This window comes from Falco punctatus, assembly GCF_963210335.1.
Source record: "Falco punctatus genome assembly, chromosome: 1".
Taxonomy (NCBI): Eukaryota; Metazoa; Chordata; class Aves; order Falconiformes; family Falconidae; genus Falco; species Falco punctatus.
Window position 1 is genome coordinate 104,121,582 of NC_137580.1, and position 19,083 is coordinate 104,140,664.

Consider the following 19,083-nt stretch of genomic DNA (forward strand, 5'->3'; position numbering starts at 1 on the left):
ACAAAGTTAAATAGCTTGCCCGCTGTCACATGTAGAATCTATAGAGTGTTCAGATCTCTGATTCCCCAGGCGGCACATTAACTGGACTCTTAATCTGCTTCCCATGCATCAGGTCCCCAGCAGGAGGGAGCGCATATTTAGGGCTCTGGAGAGGCACTGCTACCCACAACAGATGTGTGCTTTGGCCCAACAGCATCAGCAAACAGGCTTATATTCCTCATACCCCTCCGCATGCAGATATAACTTCCTTTGCAAATCATTGACTCTTTATTAGATTTACTGCTCATGCATAATAAAATAAATTGTTTCTAAGTTTGGTTAAATAATACCATCTATATTTATATATTCACACAATGCAAAATAGTCATATGGCTATTTAAAAAAAATATTCAAATGAGACCAATAACCACCTTTTGTTGCAGAATTTTTGAAACAGTATTTCCAGCTTAGAAAGGCAGGCACTTCTGCATAAAGAGACTAAACACCCCGAATGAACACGTCTGTCATCAGGTCTGAGAAAGGAGAAAATCACAGGTCTGGCTGCACAGAGGGGTGGAGGGGAATGGCAGGTACAGGGATGCGACAGATCTCTTCACTCGGGGATGGCTGATAATGAGAGGAGGTCAATGCTTTGCCAACTGGTAACACACTCTTACAGGTTGTCTGAGGCGATCATTTTTCTGAATCAAAGGTTAGTTCTCAACCATGCCACAAACCAGAGGACTGAATCTCCTTCTGACACTTTCTAAATAGCCAGAGTAGGCATTCTTGGTTCTGTCTTAATGTTTTTAAATGTTCACTCTTTCTTCTCATATTCCCCCATAACAATAGCAGATATGTATCTGGATATAGATATATATCCAGAAAATAACCCTGGCTTGGCTAGTGCCAGAAATATAAAGAAACAAGGAACCACATAGATTAGTTGGTTGGTTAATTGTAAATGAATTCTCCTTGCTGGGTGGAGTGTGCACTGCTGTGTGGAAGCTAAGGGTGGCCTTTCAGAAATTATCCCACTACCCCAACCATCTCATGTATTCAACAACTTCTCCCAGGTCCCAGGTTTCTCGCTATTACCCCGAAAGGGAACCCGGGACCTCTTCAATATACTGGATTTCTACTCACTGCTGAAAACAAGACTCTAGCCTGAGGCTGGATTATTACATTTGAGTTTTTTCCTTTTCCCTTCAGTCTATTTGCCTGGATCTAGCTGATGTCTTTTTATGTACTTCGATTATAAACACTCAGGGAGGGGCCATATTGCAATCTGCATTTGTGCAACATCAAGTATTGTGGGTTCCTGGGCTATGACTAGAACTTTCAGGTGCTACAGTAATACAGATAACAACAAACTGAAATTACATGGTAATTAATATTGGTCTGCAGCAAGCTACCTAGTTATGGAAATTAATGGCACTTACAGGTAGCCAAAAGCATGCCTGCAGGCAGATTACATTGTACTTATAATTTGGTACCACCACTGCAGCTACCTTATTGCAAGGGAAGCGGCCAGTTTTCCAAATGTTGGGCAAGAGCAATCAAGGTATGGATAGAGGTATAGATAGACCAACCCAAAGGCAGGGCAATGTGGGTTTCTGTGCACACACTAAATTTCCAGCTCTGAATTCTGATGACAGTTTGTAGGCAGGGATAAGCAGTCGAGATACCCTTTTCCCTCCAGGCATATCTAGATAGTGCCAAAATGCCAAGGGGCAAAATGAAGGACAGTCAGAAGGGGAAAAAGGAGACCAACATCTCAGGCTTCCTGCAGGGAACAATGCACACAGTCTTCTAAGGAGTTTGGTAGAAAAAGCAAGAGTGAGACTGGCATATGCAAAGGATTATACTTACATAGGCTCCCACAATGCTGCTCTTGGCAGCGACGAAGATCAGACAGATGAAGATGGCTGATCCTAGCATGCCAACAGCACAGACAAGAGGATCAGCTCGCTGGGTTTTTAACCGGCACCATTTGGTTGCCCCTGCCCCTGTGATTACACCCAGGAAACCAGTAAAGCATGTGATTGCTCCGAAGATCAAGCTATTAAAAAAAAAAAAAAAAAGGAAAAAGAAAAAAAAAGAGACAGGGGTTTTGTTTGAGTTTATCCCAAAAATAGGCATGGTCTTTGAACAAATTATTAGGGCAAACTGACTAATGGAAAGCACATTGGCTTTGCAAATTTAGAATAAAATAAATGAGCTTCCCTGCTGAGTGCTTGTGATTTTAGCACTCTTCCCCTGTGATTAAGAAAAACACAGCATATGAAATTCAGCCTTGTTCACAGGCATTGATCAACATGCAAAGAGGTGCAAAGGGCTCACACTGCTTCTTTGCGTGGGACTGAGCTTCCTATAAAGTGCATTGTACAGCTAATTATGTATGCACAAAACTAAGTAATAACCTGTACATCGATCACATAAGGGGAAATCATGGACAGAGCAGGCACTAGGAACCTTAAGGGAAAGGAAACGACCAAAATTTTAAATGTCAGAGACTTTCAACATACTTTGACTTTCTAACTCCCTTCAGACGACTTCAAAGAAGCCTTCTTTTGCTGTTAGGTTATACATTTGAAATGTGTTAATTTAAATTTAACGAGCCAGGAGCTGTCAAGGATTCTCCCTACTGTACGTGCAGGACTTGGATTACAGTCAGAATCTTTGGCAACTCCATTAACAGCAGCTCCAGGGCAGCTCAAAATATAGGTGTCGTCAAGGAGTGGAAAACTTCTCTTTGTAAACAGCAGATGGGCAGTCAGACTGCAGCTGTATTTTCTGCTCGCTGCATTTTTGCAGAACAGACTGAGACTGCCCGCTGGACACTCTAGTTGATGGTACTTCAAACTACTAAGTAGTTTACTTGAGATGAGACTGTGTCAGCTAGAGCAAGAAGGTTTTACTAATACCATTTTTCCCTCACAAGCTAAAAAGCGAAAGAGCTGACAAAAGGCAGTTTTTTGTATCTTTTATTCACCTGGATAAATGCTTTTTTAGCATTTTCTGGTTTGTGCCATCACCGTAAAGCACAGAACAATGAATTACTTTTCATAGTTTATGTGCTGCACGTGACATTATATAACTGGGACTGGAAAAACCCAACCACTGTATAACATCAAGCATTCCAGACCAAAGTGTCCCAGATCTGCACCATTCTTCAGCAAAGATCAGCCTACACAATAGTACACGGAGCAATGAAACACGCTGACACACTGAAGTCCTTCCCCACACAGAAACAAAAGCCTGCAGGGTTAGTCCCTGCAGCCTTTAGGGGAACCAGTCCAGCCTCTGAATTACAGCCACCTCTGAAATATAGCCACCACCGTGGCTGCCCAACCTGCCAGCTCATTCTGCTGCTATCACAGGTAAGTATGGGTCTTAAGAAACCAGATTCTCAGCTCTCCAAACATCCTCTAAGGCGAAGACAAAAGTATTTTTTCTACTTCTGCACTAACGGCCTGAGAACTAAGACAGAGCTGAGGTCATTGCTTCTGCCTTGGTTTGACTTCATGCAATGAAGAAGAGAAATAAAACCTAGTTTACAATCCCAGCATTTCCTATCATTGTTGCAAAGACCTAGAGGAAATTACAGACATTCTAGTAACTTGACTCTGTGGGACTTGCCTGTTTCCTCTGGTACAGCCCTCACCCCCTTATCCCCCTCTTTAAAGCAGTGGAGTATGAAGCTCACCTATCTTTGGTGCTGCAGGGCTGCGAGCTGCAGGTCTCCGCTGTCTTCTGCACGACCTGTGCTCTGTGAAGGTAGAGAGGGATCCACATGCCAAGCGCCCCTGTGGCAAAGGAGACAGCTGAGGTGGCCAACGACGAGAACACGTAGCTGCGGCTGTGGAGACGGCAAGAGGCAAAACCAAGGGAAGGTTCAGTGGAAAAAGTGAAAAAGCAGGAGCCCCAGGACAGCAGCCTGTGCTTTGGTGACAACACAGTATTCTCCCATACGAACCACCTTTGCCAACGGGCAGAGAAAAGACAAGGTACAAAGCAATAGAGAATAAGCAGCACAGAACATTTCTTCATTAGTGATGCTCCACTGATAATAATGTACTTAACCCTTCAGAGAGACCATTTTTTTGTGGGACTGTTTCAGAAGACATTCAGTACTTAGTCACTAAGACAACATGTGTGAACCACAGGGCTTTCACTGTAATATCACCTGTTTATCTGGATGACTAGTTTCACTTCTCCCTCCCCATTTATGCCACCATGAGATTACTACTTGGATAAACTACCAAAATAAGTAATACATAAATATTGATATATTAACCATCATCACTTTTCATAGTCCTTTGAGACTGGATGACAATACCAGGAAGGCATTCTAGCTGGCAGCTCTAAAAATGAAGGACACCACATGTTTTCCATCAAAATTCCAATGTAAGACTGAATTCACCAGTGCAAGTATTTGCATATTCACAGGCGAGTTTTCTGGAAGCAAGTACAGCTGCTTCAACACTCACAAGCATGCGATCTTTTATGCACATATACAAGCACCCAAGCACATTCAGTGCTCATGCATGCAGTCACATGTGGCTGTATAAATATATATATTTAAACTTGTCATGTAGCGCAAGCTTTTGTGTATCTTCTCCTCTTAAATTGCTCTGGCATTTAACTCTCTTTTTCCCCTCAGCACATTAGCTCTTTCAAGGAAGAAAAAGGATCTAAGCGTCTGAACAACAGTGGCACAACAATTAGTACAGGAACACAGCAATTTCTACACTTCAAAAGCCTTGATTTGTCTGAAGTATGAGCCAAACAAAGCAGACGCTCTCTTAGATCCCAATCTTGGAAAGGTTAGAGCAAAAACTGGAATCTATCGTTGTCACTACAGTCGATGCCTCATGAAAACATAACCGTGATTTTTTTCCCTGGGTCCACAGACTGAACTTCCTGCAACTCCCTGCGTGTTGTCACCTTCCAGTCTCACAGCTGTAAGAAGTACAGGCCACTGGATGTTCCAATTAAGCGTTAGAGGCAAGGCACGCCTTTTACTAGTGCTCTTACTTTCTAATCAGCGCTTTCATGTCTCTTAGCCATGAGGTCCGAGCCTTCAGCTGTCCCCCAAGTTGTTCAACATGTCCTCTTTTAGCAGCAGGTACAAATATCAAGATGAGTGTCCCTGTTATCATTCCCAGGAGCGGAGATACCTGCAAGAAAGGAACAGGGAATTAGCACAGAAGTCAGGAGGGTTTGCTATGACTAGTCAGTAAGAAGCAGATTATATTAGTTTCGTTTCAGTGACTTGATTCTTTACAGCTAGCCAGAATCCGTAAGCACACTGAGGCATCTGCTCACTTCCTTCCTCCCTGTCATTCCCTGGACCTCTTATCTCACTCTGGAAGCAAGCAGCTCTGAGAATATTCTGATTAAGGCAGCCCATTTCTTTGTGTTATTAAAGTACCAAGATTCATCTAAACACAATTCTTCAGTGCTGTTTAACTCTTTGGAACCCTACTCCCAGCTGGACTGAGAGAGCAACTAGTTTGTGGGAGAGTGCAGAAGGCTTTTAAAGGCAATGAGGCTAGGTAAAAGATTTCTGGATGTAGGTAGTATGCTGGCTTGAAAACCCTTGCTTGACAGGCATCCCTCTTCCAGCTAACCCAAATGGCTTCCCATTTTCAGGCGGCTTCCTCCGATGACCTCAGTGTACAGCAGACACTGAAAATTCAGGCTGGAAGATAGGAAAATGACACATTGAAGGGTTAGGTTTCCGAGTTTCCAACCCTTTCTCCCAATGACTAGAGAAAAATACAGCGATCCCACATTGTTTTGCAAGCTTCAAACATGAGTCTTGTTTCCACACTGACATTCCAACATCATCAGAATGGTAAATAGCTCCATTAGGAAAACAGGAACATAGATTTTCACTGAACTATCATCACTTCTATGCATGCTATTTTAAAAATAAATTCCTGTTCCAAAAAAAACACGCTTCCAATAATAATCTGAGAATGGCCTTTACACATACAGCAGTGTTTCATGCCCAAAGCTGACAAACCCGGAATTCTTCTAGGCAAGGGGAGACAAAAATATTTCAGAACTGGGAATTCAGGAAAATCCCTCATCCAGGGATAAATGAAGCCTGATACAGTATCTTTACTACAGTTGAACACAAGACACAGCACTGGCAAAATAAATGGAAATGCTGGGCTTTTCCAGGGCCATATCATTTAAAGCCTCTTTGATTTTCATCTAAAGGCTTAATGCCCCAATGGGACAATATCCACCGAGACCCAGTAATGCTCCAATGAAACAATGATATTACTGCCACGGCCAGAGACAAAGCTGCCGCTTGCCAGTGTGCCCTTCTGTCTTCTTCAGCCCCCTGAAGTACAGTTTATTGCTGACCTCTCCTGGATCTGGAGACCACAGGAGATCATAGAGGGAAGCATCACCTAGGGGAATCTTTCACATCTCACAAGAGCATAATAACTGACACAGGGACAGAGGCTGCTTTACACTGATGTCTGGAAGTATTCACCATGTGCTGTTTGACCATAAAAACTAAGCAATGCTGTCCATACCAACCATCATAGAAGTGTGCAGCTTGTCAGAGTCCCCACAATTTTGCACAGTCAGGGAATCATGCATCAATGTGTCATTTATAGTGGAAATTATGACCCCATAAGGGGTACAGGCTTGAAGACAGTCTGGATTTCTCATGATAACTATGGAGACTTCATCTGAAGAGAAAGACGCTAGCGAGGGTTTCTTTGCACAGATTAATCATTTGGGGTTTACAGACAGAAACACAAGAGTGCCCCAGTGTATCACCCTCATTAAAGCCCAGTGACCAGGAGGAGGGACTTTGGGGTTTCTTATTCCTTGTGCTGGCCTCTGCTCAAAAGTTAATTTTACCCTTTAAAGTATTTCTGCTACTGAATGAGGTAGCCATCCTCTCGATGTAAAGCTGCAGGCTATTCAACCTTTCATTTCAGGTTCACAGTTGGAAACTACTCTCCACTCTCCTGGCTGCAGACAAACCATTCACGGTGATTTTCCTGGCTTGGCTTACCCTTGCTGGGCAGGGAGGGAACGGCTTGTGTTCCAGAAGGGCACATTTGCTTGAGATGGGAACCCATGTATTTCATCACCTGCTGTTATAAATGGTGTTGGCCTGAGCTTCATGAGATTCATTGTCTTCATGTAGTGCCAGAGCCAGAGAATGCACCTCACGGGGGCTCATGCCACCCAGACCGCCAAAGGTCAGAGAACAGTTCTGCTGGGCCGCTTCCTCTGCGCTCTTTCAAGACATCTTTGTCTGCAGGATCCGTTTGTGTGTATGTGATTGGAGTGTATTATCTTTTCAACACATTTATCAAGCTCCCAAGAGGTTAAAATAGAAGGAAACCGACTGTCTCAGGGCAGAAAAACAAGCGGAAACTGGAACAAAGTGTTTTTTCCTCAAAGCAGGAAGCCATTCTCGGAGTTTCTTGACAGCAGGGTACTGAAAGACTGTAGAGTTGATTTAAGGCCAATGCCTCATCTTCCCATCCCCATCAAGAAATCATGGTTGACTGATAATAAAGCGATCGGAAAATCCTTGCTCCCAGGCAGGGAAGAAGCCAAGTACAATGAGCCAAACCCACATACCTTTCCCATCTGCTTAAAGAATGCATCTGCTATGCACCTAATATCCATAGACGTAATTCCTAATCCTTCACCTTCTGTATATAGGAACAGTTTGAGGAGCTTGTGACAGAACTCCTCGTAACACTCATCAACCGATGCAACTGTTAAGGTGTTATTAGGAGAGTGGCTTACCCGCAATGCCCAGTGCCAGTCTCCAGCAACCTGCTTCACACTTGACCCGGTGATGTATCCCAAGCCACTGCAAGAAATACAAAGACGAGAGTCAGTCAGAGCTTTAACAGAGCACCTCAGTCATAGCTGTTCTTAAATAGAGATAAAAAAGAGGCATGATCAATTTTGTGTCCTAGGGTCTCTTCTCCTGCAGGAAGAAACACAGGGGATGAAGGAGGTGGTGGCTAATAAGTAACTCTTCCCAGCACTGTTGATCTAAAAATGCTCAAATCTGATGCAAATTTGGACACTGCTCTCAAGTTTATGGCTGACATTTCAATCTACGTTGGGTAGAAACAAAGCCTCGAAAAGAATTTCCCTATTTAATTTCTACATCAGGCCTTTCTGTGCACTAATATGAATATTTAACAATTTTATGTTCAAGCTCTCAGTTAAGAAGCGCCCTTCAATGACACATTCGATCACTAAATATTTTTCTTGTCATTTGATAGTACTTGATTGAAATTATCCACGAAGAAACCATTTTCCATAAGCTTGTAAGAAAACCCAAGAAGAACGCGCAAGACCATCAGACCTAAAGCTTGGGAATCCCCTCTGAAGATAAAGGAGCAACAGGACCTTCAGCTATGTGCTAAGAATTACACTGTGGTAACAAAAGGTGGGTCAGGACACTAGATCGAGGTGAATGTAGCCACACTTCTCTCAAGGTGAACTGAACGGATGTGAATATCCTTTTTTTTTTTTTTTTTTTTTTTTTTTTTTTTTTTCAAAATTGCTGCATTAGTTGAGTTTGCCTTGGCTAGAAGTTGCCAGGACTGCTGTGGGGCAGGTGTCAGCCACCACATGCCTTCACTGAACAGCCTGCTAAGCTTTGGAGGTTGCCATTTATCACCAACCCAAAACTGTTTTTTTTCCACAGATGGGCCCCAGGCCCCAAAATCAAACCATGGATCCACACCTCTGTTGGATATTAAGATAATGAAGTCCCAGAATCAGGCTCAACAGGATGAGTATTTGTCATTTCTTGCTAGCCATAGTTCGCTGAGTTCTCCATGCAAATATCTGGCATCCTTGGTCCTCTTGGGAAAATATCCTGTTCACCAGTTAAGGACTTGGTTATCTCTTTTTCCTCAAGAGCAGAGGGATGTTTGTGAGTTTTATCTCAGGGATGAGTGCTCTAACTTGTAAAATGCACCACCCAAACCCCAAAGTTTATCCCTGAGTTGGGGGGATTAAACTGCTGCCCTTGTTTTCCCTGCTGGAAATGAACCCACGATGCCACTATTGCACAGGATGTTCTCCAGCTCTGGGAGTTGGTATGCAAGCTATGTGACACCCCCCCCCCCTACAACCTCACAATACAGGGTCAGCCATTATTTTAAAAGAAAAAAACAAAAATAAACTAATCACAAATTCCCTGCTGTCCCAACAATGTGATACTGCAGTGGGCTGATAAGGGGACTCAACTGAAAGAAAATGCTGGAGGAAACAACTGCTCCAAATCTGAGTGTCTCTTGCTTTCATCAGGCATCCGTGGGCTGGGCTGTCTGCCACTACTCTGCTTCAAGACTGAGTGTGAACGATCATTATGGTTTCTCCCTTCAGCCTTGTCTACACTGGACTTCACAATTTCTCCTAATCGTTGTTTCAGTGGCAATAGCACTAGAACGGGCTGGCCACCGCAACTCGCAAGTCATCTAAGATTTGCTTAGTTGCATATTCCAAACTTAGTCCAGTTGGCCAAATCCAAGGTTGGGCAGAATTTGAGCTTAAAGTAAAAATATTTTTCAAAGTCAAAATTTCAATTTGTGTATATTATATAGCATATTCCTCTTGAAACCTCTGATACCTAGACTGTCACACAGAAGCAGGTACCCATTTGCTCACTTTTAAAAATTCAGCCTAGTGTCTTCCGAGATCTTGATTTCACAGTAACCTGAAACATTACTTAAAGAAGGCCTAGACCTCACAGGAACCGAAGCAACAATTCAGAGAACTGATATAAGACTATCCAAAATGATAGTTTAATTTAACAATGCTAAAAAAAACTTTGTTTCAGTGGCACTGCTGTAAAAAAACCAAACACCAAAACCCAACAAATATCAAACTTCCCACTAATTCCCAAAAGTCACAAGTGAACCAGTAACAGGGCTAGAAAAAAAACCCAATTCCTGCAACTAATTAGTCACTGCTCACAATATCTTCCTGTCTAAACCATTCCAACCAAAGACAGAAGAACTTTCACCATTAGCAACCTGCGATCTGTGCGAGCTTACTTTAAGAGAAAAGCCAAAACCAGATGAAAGAAGCATTATGTCACTTACCTGCCAAGAGGGATTGCAAAGTAGAAAACAGACAGCATCAGGGTCCTTGTGTTTTTGGTGAAAAGGTCTCCTATGATGGTTGGTGCAATAGTGGAGTAGCTTGCTTCACCAATGCCAACCAAACCTCGTGAGAGCACAAGAAGCCAAAAATACTGAGAAAAGAAATGAAACATGTTAGCGGGTCTCCCCTTGTCTTTTTAAATTCAGGATGGACAACAGTGAAATCTGAGCAAATGGGGAAATATAAACCCATGTAACTGGAATGTGATCCTTTTGTATGCATCAATTTTTTTAAAAACCTCCGACTCCTTTCATTTGTCTCTTGCCAGGAGGAAAGGAACTACATTTTTGGGGGAAGATTTATAGGTGTAAATGAAAAGTAATAATAATACGTGTTTACACAGCAACACTGAAGAAGAGATTCTAATACAGTCAGAAGATCCTGAGTTTATTCTCAGGCTGCAGCTCGTTCTTGTTAAGCCCAGGCGCCGCCAAGACGGCACTGACGGAGGAAGGCAGGGGAGGCAGGGGAGCAGCAAATCCTGCTCTGGGACCCAGCAAAAGCAATACCTGCTGAGCACAGCCCCAGCCTCCCCAGCACGCCAAGGGACAAGTTAAGACTGGTGAAATCCTAAAGATTCTTCACAGCTGTGCAAAGAGATGAACCAGCCATCCCCCAAAATAATTTATTTTTCCTTCATTAGAAGCTACGGCATAAAGGAATTTTTTCAAGGTGCTAAGCACCTATCTCAGGGCTCTCCCCCTCACAGCGGGAAGGCAGAACGAGCCAACACTGAACAGCTCTGAAAAATCTCCGGTTACAATCCGAGGTGCCATGCACAGAGTTTCAAGAGATAAGAGGCGAGCTTTATGGCAAACCACGGAACACCGGTGTGCTTGGTCAGCAGTACCACCCCGTGAACGACTCGGAGCCATGCGAAGCAATGGCACAGGTTGAAAAATTCATTAAGCTGCCCAGAGAATTAATGGACTTCACATTCACCACCGCGCAGCCGAAAATGGATGACAAGGAACAGTTCATCTAACAGAGTCTTCTTCGTGGCCCGTTTCAGCCAACACTTCTGCAAACTGCAAGGACTTGATTTTCAAGCTGACCTCTTTCACTGCACTTGCAGTTTTCTGGGTGCTGCTGCGTGAGGGCATAAGGCACAAGACTTTGATGCCTAAATACCTGATACATGAGCACAATCAGGTTCTCAGACATCTATGCAGCTTGAGCTACACCCAGAAGTAATTGCAGGTGCGCAAATTAAACAGTCAATTGCAGAAAACCGTAAGCACAGGGAGATCTGTTTCTACAAATCCTCAATTTGCTGTGATTATTCTGTAGATCATTTCTGAGAAGAACAGCAGGGATTATGGTATGTCCTTAAACACAAAAATGCTTTGAGAACCACGAGCGATTATTGATTCCCCTTCTTCAGATGGGAAATATTTGAGTTGTAGGGAAGTGACTGACTTTGTGCCCTACAGCAAAGCTAAGCCAGAGTACAGAGCTCTCAGATACAGAAAACACCACACAGACATTAAGCCATGTGCCTCAGTCATAAATATATCCATCAGCAGACAAAACTGACAGTTAAGACAAAAAAAAAAATTTTTTTTGCACGCTCTTTACTTCCTCTTATTTGGACATAAATTCTGCATCAATACCTCTTTTCTGAGTATATGCAAGTTCCTTGTTTGCTGGCAGGGCGTTTGCACTGCTGCTATCATTCATATATCTCCCATAAAGTGCACATATGTAACACACACGTGGGTGTATGCAAAAAAGGGCAATACTGTGACTCAAGCAATTTAATTTATGCCAATTACCCAATGCTAAACCACTCCACCGCAGAAATATGCTGACAATGATTGGTGCACAGGTAACCAATGTATTCGGAATGAGCAACAGTATTTATAACATGCTGAATGACTTAGTCACGCAGAATTAGAAACCGGGGGAACTGGAGGATGATTTTGGTTTCTTAAAAGGTTCAGATCTGCATCACAGAGAGGGTGACAGGCAAAACAGTCATCTGCCAGACCTGGAATGAGTATTAAGACAGTGCTAGTTACACCTGTAGAATGACCTTGCAAATGTACTGGATGTTCCTCAATTTTGAAATACGTATGGAAAAATGACACAGGTTTGTGCTCACCAGCCAGCATCACTCCCAGTGAATGCACTGGACAGGAATTTTCTCCAAATAATGGTGTTATAAGGCTCCTCTTAACAACGCTTGTGGAAAGCACGAAAACTGTACAAAGTTTTCCTGTTGTGGTTAAGAGTGACTTGGTTCCATCCAGACCATTGAATCGGAGTCCCAGCACAACAAAATCACCTGAAGCAAGCAACAAGCTCATTCTTCTCCCCGAGTTCCTCCTCAGATCCAACTCCCTGCTCATCCCATACGTAACATACTCCAAATACCTGTTTAATATTTGAACTATGTTATCTGAAGCTGCAGTATCCAAATTTAAGTCAAGAGATTCTGATTTCAGTTGGCAATAAAAGCAGTCTTATAAAAGCATAAGCTACACAAAGACATGAATGGCATTGCCTTTCTGAGATCACATACACAAGACTACGGACCACGCAGCTGTTTAGGTGCAACAACTAGGCAAAACATACAAAAATCTGAAAAAATATTAGAGAATTATTTATAGCCTATTCTACGTCGTGCATAGTTTTGGAGCTCTAAAGAGCTAATGCCTCCTCTTACCCTACTGAAAGATGTCTACTGGATCTTTGGCTAGCATGCATCCTACTGGAACCTATAGAATAAAATTATGCAGTAATTTGTTACAGCAAGCTAGGACCCCCAATCTTCCATCTCTAATCAGTGAGTCAAAACTTATGTTTTTGTCATCTCTGAAGAAGGATGGCTGGGTAACTCCCCAAGATGAAAAGTCATTTCTGAGAGAGGTCTAATCTTTTCATTTTTCATATAGGAAAAAAAACAACCAACCAACCAACCAACAAAACAACTCCAAAATTCTTATGCTGCTACTCATTTGGACCACAGACATACCATAAACCACTTAGAAACTGGTCCTAAAACCACGATGTGTACAATATAGACAACTGCTATTTTTTGTCTGTGCATTTATATAGACATACACCCATATGAACATCTCCCTCCCTCTCTGAGTGTATGTGAACATGACAACCAGCAGAAACAAATGGCAATTACGCAGGCAGAGGAAGTGCTGCTCTCCTCCACAGCTGTAGCAGGGCACTGCTACCATTCCCTCTGCACTCAATTTCCCCCCCAACTGCTTTTTCCACTCTGTCCTACCCCAAGATTCTCAGCAGTTTTTGTCTCAGTGAGACAAACCAGGCTGACATCAGCCAAATTCTTCTCTACATTTTCTGTGCCTAAAAGCAGTACAGACAGGCAGCTAAGACTTCTAACTGAATTTCACTGTTCCCGAAGCAGAAATTGATATATATTATTAAGCTTATTTCTTTCTACATTACTTTGGAACTCTTCTGTAATTTGTTCATCTGTGCAAATAGTTCTCACCCTGGCAGGAGTCAGCTTCCAGCACTTGAGCTTATTCCTTTTCCACAGGTTAAGCCCACCAACCCCAATACTTCAGTGTCTTTTTCTCTGGGCCAGTGCTCGCAACTAAAGTTTTTTGGAACAAAGAGCTACTACAGCAAACAATTTATTTACGTCTTTAATTTTGGTTAGCAGTCACATCACAGATGCCGGCACCTCCATAAGAGCTGTCAATATCTCCTGGATTGTAGAGATGAGATGGATTTCTTTGAATGCCTGTACGGCAGAAACCTGGGGCAATTCAGGATGCAAAGGTGCTCCGAGTCCCTTTGTCCAATTTGTATGTGCCATGCAGGGGCTGATGAGACACAACCCAGGGAGGATTCCAGTATACAGTAAACCATCAACATATGGAAAGAATGGTGGCTGACTGAGACCCAGAACTGCTACAGCCTTCCTGGGAATTTCCCTTCCAGAGATGCCATCGCCAGAGACTACTGCACCGAGAAATCACTCATACGTATGTTTTGAGGGAGAAAAGGTCAATGGACCTGCTTTCTTCCTCCCATCTCCTAACTATACGGAAGGAAAAAAATGCTCTAGCTCTAAAGCTGAACAATTTGCTACTTTGTGATTTGAGGGCTAACCACCCAAACACAAAAGAAACCCAGTCTGCCAAAATAGACCTGAGTTTTGGAAGGGATACAAATCCTTGTGCCTCAGGGAATGTGACGATTGCTAATAGAAATTACTCTACCTACTAACTTCCAAATTTCTTAAACTACCAGCAAACCCTAGACAACAACAGTGACAGATCACAGCGTCAGATGGACCTGGTCTGGTCACTGTTGCCAGTGACACTATCGATTAGAAGCTATGGGCGTGACACAACCCTTCCAGAATTTTCATCTGAAAAAAGCTTTTATGATTTGAGTTAAATATTTATAATACTCCAAAAGACAGTTCATGTATTTTCTCTAGAAAGTATGACACGGTTTATATTCACATTTTCGTACTGACTTCACTCTCAGTCTCAGGCACACATAAATGTTTGATGGCCTAGGACACATGACTAGCTTTAATCATGTTTGGACAAACCTCCTAATTATACATTTATCCTAGCTGTATAGACCACTGATTGAGTAATACATGTTTTAATAGCTCTAATTACAGCTTTAACTTCTTTCTCTTTTTTTTAATTAGTTAACAAAAGGAATTAAGCCACAGTTCTTTAAAAGATTAGCTGTCAGTGATAAACCTATAATCTGCCAAATATGTGTACAACTCTGAACCACCAGATTTACTGTCTAAAGAATCATATGATCCTTAAGCTTCAGTTATTAAGTATTTGCATTTGAATGTGAAGTAGCTTGTAAGGGTCTCATAAAAATAGCTGAATACATACTTCTTTCAGATTAGGGACACACAGGCTGATGAGATCACACATATAGCCAACCCAGTACAAATGACTTCTCTGTGTGTGTGTGTGTGTGCACAGCACCAGTGCAAGTCATGTTTTGAACTGATGTTGCTGGTCTAAAAGTAGAATCTTTCATATTGTTACAGCCAGTGCACCTGCAGCCTTTCCTGTATGACGATATTGAGTTAACCTCCTACAGATTCTACATATAGCTTCTGTAAAAGAGGGTTCAGCACCATGAAATTCCATACTTGAACTGCTGAGGTTTGCCATATTTTCCTTCTTTGTTATATAAACATTATGCAACAAACAAGGCTATGGATCAAGGTTTGCAGCCTTGGCAAGATGATGTGCATAAAGCCATTCCTGCCACTAGGCAGCTAGGATTGCCACCCAAAGCCTAAAATACATGTGTGCAGAATGACAACAAACTAAGGAGAAAGCACTGGGACTGATTGAATTCCCCTGAATTTCTAGAGCAAACTCAGTTGCGCTGCAATTACACGCTTGTATTTCTGCAGCTGGCAGAGTCTTGCACTGACAACATCCAGGGTACCACAGCAGTCACAAGCGATCAGTTAGATCAACTGAAGACAGATAAATCTGATATACTGCAGGAGTCAGCTGAGCAAAGTAAAACCCACAGGGCTCAAATGTACATTCAAGGGCTGCACAACAGTGGTCCCTTTTGACAGCTACACTCATGTGCAAGCATTTGCCTTTCCTGAGCAGAACTGTATGTTCTGGCCAGGCAAACACCACTGCCTCTTGCACTCTATTCACTTTTCCCAGCCAAATCAGCACTTTGCAGGCATCGAAGTGGTTAAAGCTCACACACCACACCCTTCACCGCAGGTATGAGAAGATGTACCATTAACCATGATGCAAACCAAACCAGGAACGTGCTTCTGAGTATCGGTATTGTGACTAAGAGCATTGGCTCCTGTAAACTCACAGTTCAAATTGCAGTTCATTAGCTGAGAGTCGCTAGAAGAGCTGAGCAATGGAATGGCTTTACAAAAGCAAGTATTTCACCTGCATAAACACTAACTCCCCCAATTCTCTTAGCTCTCCCAGTAACGACGGGGTCACCTTTCAGAATCCGAAAGTTTCCAAGTCAAACAGGGACACTGATATATCGCAAAAGACAAGATGACATGAAACAATAATGTTGATGTTTTAAATTCCATTCTGTCTGGATGGATGACAAAGGCTACTGCAGAACAGATGAACAGATAAGCCTGAATACATCTTCCACCTCTGTGCACCCCTAAAGCTCTACCAATTTTGAATACATATAACCAAGACACCTGGCTTCCACATGTGCATACAAGTCCTGGGTCCACAGGAATATTGTTGACAGAAATATTGTGTCAGACCTAGATCTGGACCACACAGTCACATGCCCTACCTTTTCAAACATGAATGGTTCTAAATCTCCTCTAATAAATGAACAAATATTGTAAAAAGCTAGAGAGGGGTTACCTATTTAGTACTGGTGAACATGTCTTCCTATCAAGTGCAGCCCAGACTTTTAAGTAACTGAATATTCATGCCAAATTTTGGCCATTTCGTGTCTTACTGTCTGGGAGATCTTTGTGTAGAAACAAAGGAAGATTAGTATCTACCTTTATCTACAAGTAATTTTGAGTAATCCCTCATGGGGATTGCCAGCAGAGACCAAAATACAAAATAATAGAGAGGCAGAACTGTTCAGTGTGATGTTTTGTTTGTTGGTAATTTTCTCCCCCATTAATATGTTGGGTAAGCATTGTTTCCAGGATTTCCTACAACCAAAAGGAGTTGATTACGTTTAATCTCTGGGCAGCGTACATAACAACTAGCCAGGTACACGCTTGTGTGGAGTCTGCTTGATGAGGGGTTATGAGATAAGTTATCACCTCTGATGCAACACTGTGAGCTATCGCTATTTTATCAGTTTTCTGTAGAGCTACAAGTGCACTTGGAAGTTCACGCTACAGTTACCTGTCTGATAAATACAACTATAAACTACCCTTCTCACCTCCAACAAGATGTTCTTCCCTTATCATGACGTGAGTCATGCTGGCATGGTAGCCTGGGGGAGATGCACTGCATTTACTGGTTCTTCTACCATTTGGCCCACTGCAGAGAAGTGATGGGGTTTAGAATTCTCTTTTCTTCCCTCTGTGTGTGTGTCATCACTTACCCATAACTACTTTTCACTTCCCACCTGTTTACAATCACAACCGCACACAACATTTCCCATAACTTTCATCACCACTGGATTCTACTTAAGTTCTATTTAGGTTTCCTCCCTTCAGATTGAATTCTTGATGCTAAGTCCGTCTTTCATCACCACTTTCAAACTGCTCTTCTCCTTTACATGCACATCACAGAATCAGAGAAGAGCTGAGACTGGAAGAGACCTCTAGAGATACTCTAGTCCGTGCCCCCTGCTCAAAGCAGGATCAATTACAACAGGTTGCTCAGGACCATGTCCAACTGAGTTTTGAATATGTCCAAGGATGGAGAAGTTGCAACTTTGCTGAACAGCCTGTTCCAGCGTTTGACCATCCTCACAGTAAAAACGTTTCTTCTTATGTTTAAACAGAATTTCCTATATTTTAGTTTATGCCCATTACCTCATCTTTTCATTGGGTACCATTGAGAAGAGTCTGGCTCCATCTTTACTGCCTCCTCTCAGGTAATGACAGATGTCAAAGCAGCACTACAGGCTGCCTAGGGATAGAAGCACAGCCCTAGAGTGACGATGCCACTCTAGCAAAGGTGAACTATTTAAACTCCCAATTAAATCCACATGGCAGATACCATCTCATCTACCATGTCTCTGTTACACCATCGCATCTACTGTGTTGGCTTTCTTCACTCTTTTTCCCTTAAGGCTGCTTGGGCATGACAAGTATACAAGTTTATAAATTGGTGTCCAACAAAGGATGCTTCTCTTACCCAAAGGCCTTCCCCTGAACTCTGACAGGGATGTCACCAACACTAAAGTGAAAATGTCCTGGACCTTTCTTCAAGTATTCATACATTTTATTCACATATTCACCTTTTTTTCAATCACACATGCTTATTATATGCTGGCTAGAGGTTATAAACATGTTACAGATGAGACCACTACATCATACCAAGATTTAATAGCAAGCTACCGAGTTATTGAAACCTTAGTATACTTGATGAATCATTTGCTCAAGGGTCAATATACAAACCCTTTGCCATTAGGATGGACTTACATCATGGCTTCTAAAGCAGGTCTGATTCTTCTACAGCATCCATTTACACTATGTCAAACACTTCAGAACTTCAGCTCATTTGGATGCATTAAGCGTCCCACCAATTCTCAGCTCTAAGCACCTCACCTTTGAACAACCCCCTTTTGGGAAAATTCAGCTGGTATTCAGAGCCCTGCAAGGAGAAGAGAGACTACAGCAAGTAGAAAGAGAACAAAATACATATTTAAATATAGAAATGAGCGAGGGAGATGAAGCAAAGTCCACTCACCTTTCCTTTGATTGTCTCTAGTATTTGTTAATGGCTTTACGGCTCCCAGGTGATCTGTTCAGACACACTTAATTGAATGTGGAAAGTTTTATTTGGAAATGCATCTAAGATTCTAGCTGATTAAAGTGTCCTTATTTTATGATATTTAGATTATTATTTTGTACATAAAAATAACCAATAAAGCTTGTAAGATACTCCTTTTTCATTCATCACACCCTTCAATCAGTGTTTAACAACTGGATACCTACAGATAGGCTCTGAAGTGAAGCACCTAATTAAGCACTCTGGAGAAAACAAAACAAAACCAAAACGACCCTGGAAGTAGCAAGACTCCCACAGCGCTTCCCAGAGCCAGCAGGGAGCTGCTGTGTGGTTCGCACATACAAAAATCAGCATTTTCTTAGCTGCTTGCAAATTTTGAATGTGCAATTCCCCTTCAGCATTAAAATTGCAGCATCTGAATCCAAGTTCCCATCACTGCCCTCGCTTCAAACCTGTGGCAGTCCTGAGAGACTCTTCTACTACTTTTCAGTCATTTTTTGGA

The 19,083-nt window shown here is 42.3% G+C and overlaps 1 protein-coding gene across 3 annotated transcripts in view; it reads right to left on the bottom strand.

Annotated features, from left to right (window-relative positions):
* Positions 1-19,083, bottom strand: part of SPNS2 (SPNS lysolipid transporter 2, sphingosine-1-phosphate) — a 143,172-nt gene that overhangs the window by 45,558 nt on the left and 78,531 nt on the right. For all 3 annotated transcript variants that reach the window (XR_013923671.1, XM_080364992.1, XM_080364991.1), the window contains exons 4-8: positions 10,104-10,255; positions 7,780-7,846; positions 5,020-5,162; positions 3,689-3,841; positions 1,852-2,041 (exon numbers count right to left, since the gene is read on the bottom strand). Coding sequence is in view for 2 of the 3 variants with exons in the window: in XM_080364992.1 (XP_080221118.1) it covers positions 1,852-2,041; positions 3,689-3,841; positions 5,020-5,162; positions 7,780-7,846; positions 10,104-10,255 (705 nt within the window). In the remaining variant the exon portion in view is untranslated. The remainder of the gene's footprint in view (positions 1-1,851; positions 2,042-3,688; positions 3,842-5,019; positions 5,163-7,779; positions 7,847-10,103; positions 10,256-19,083) is intronic.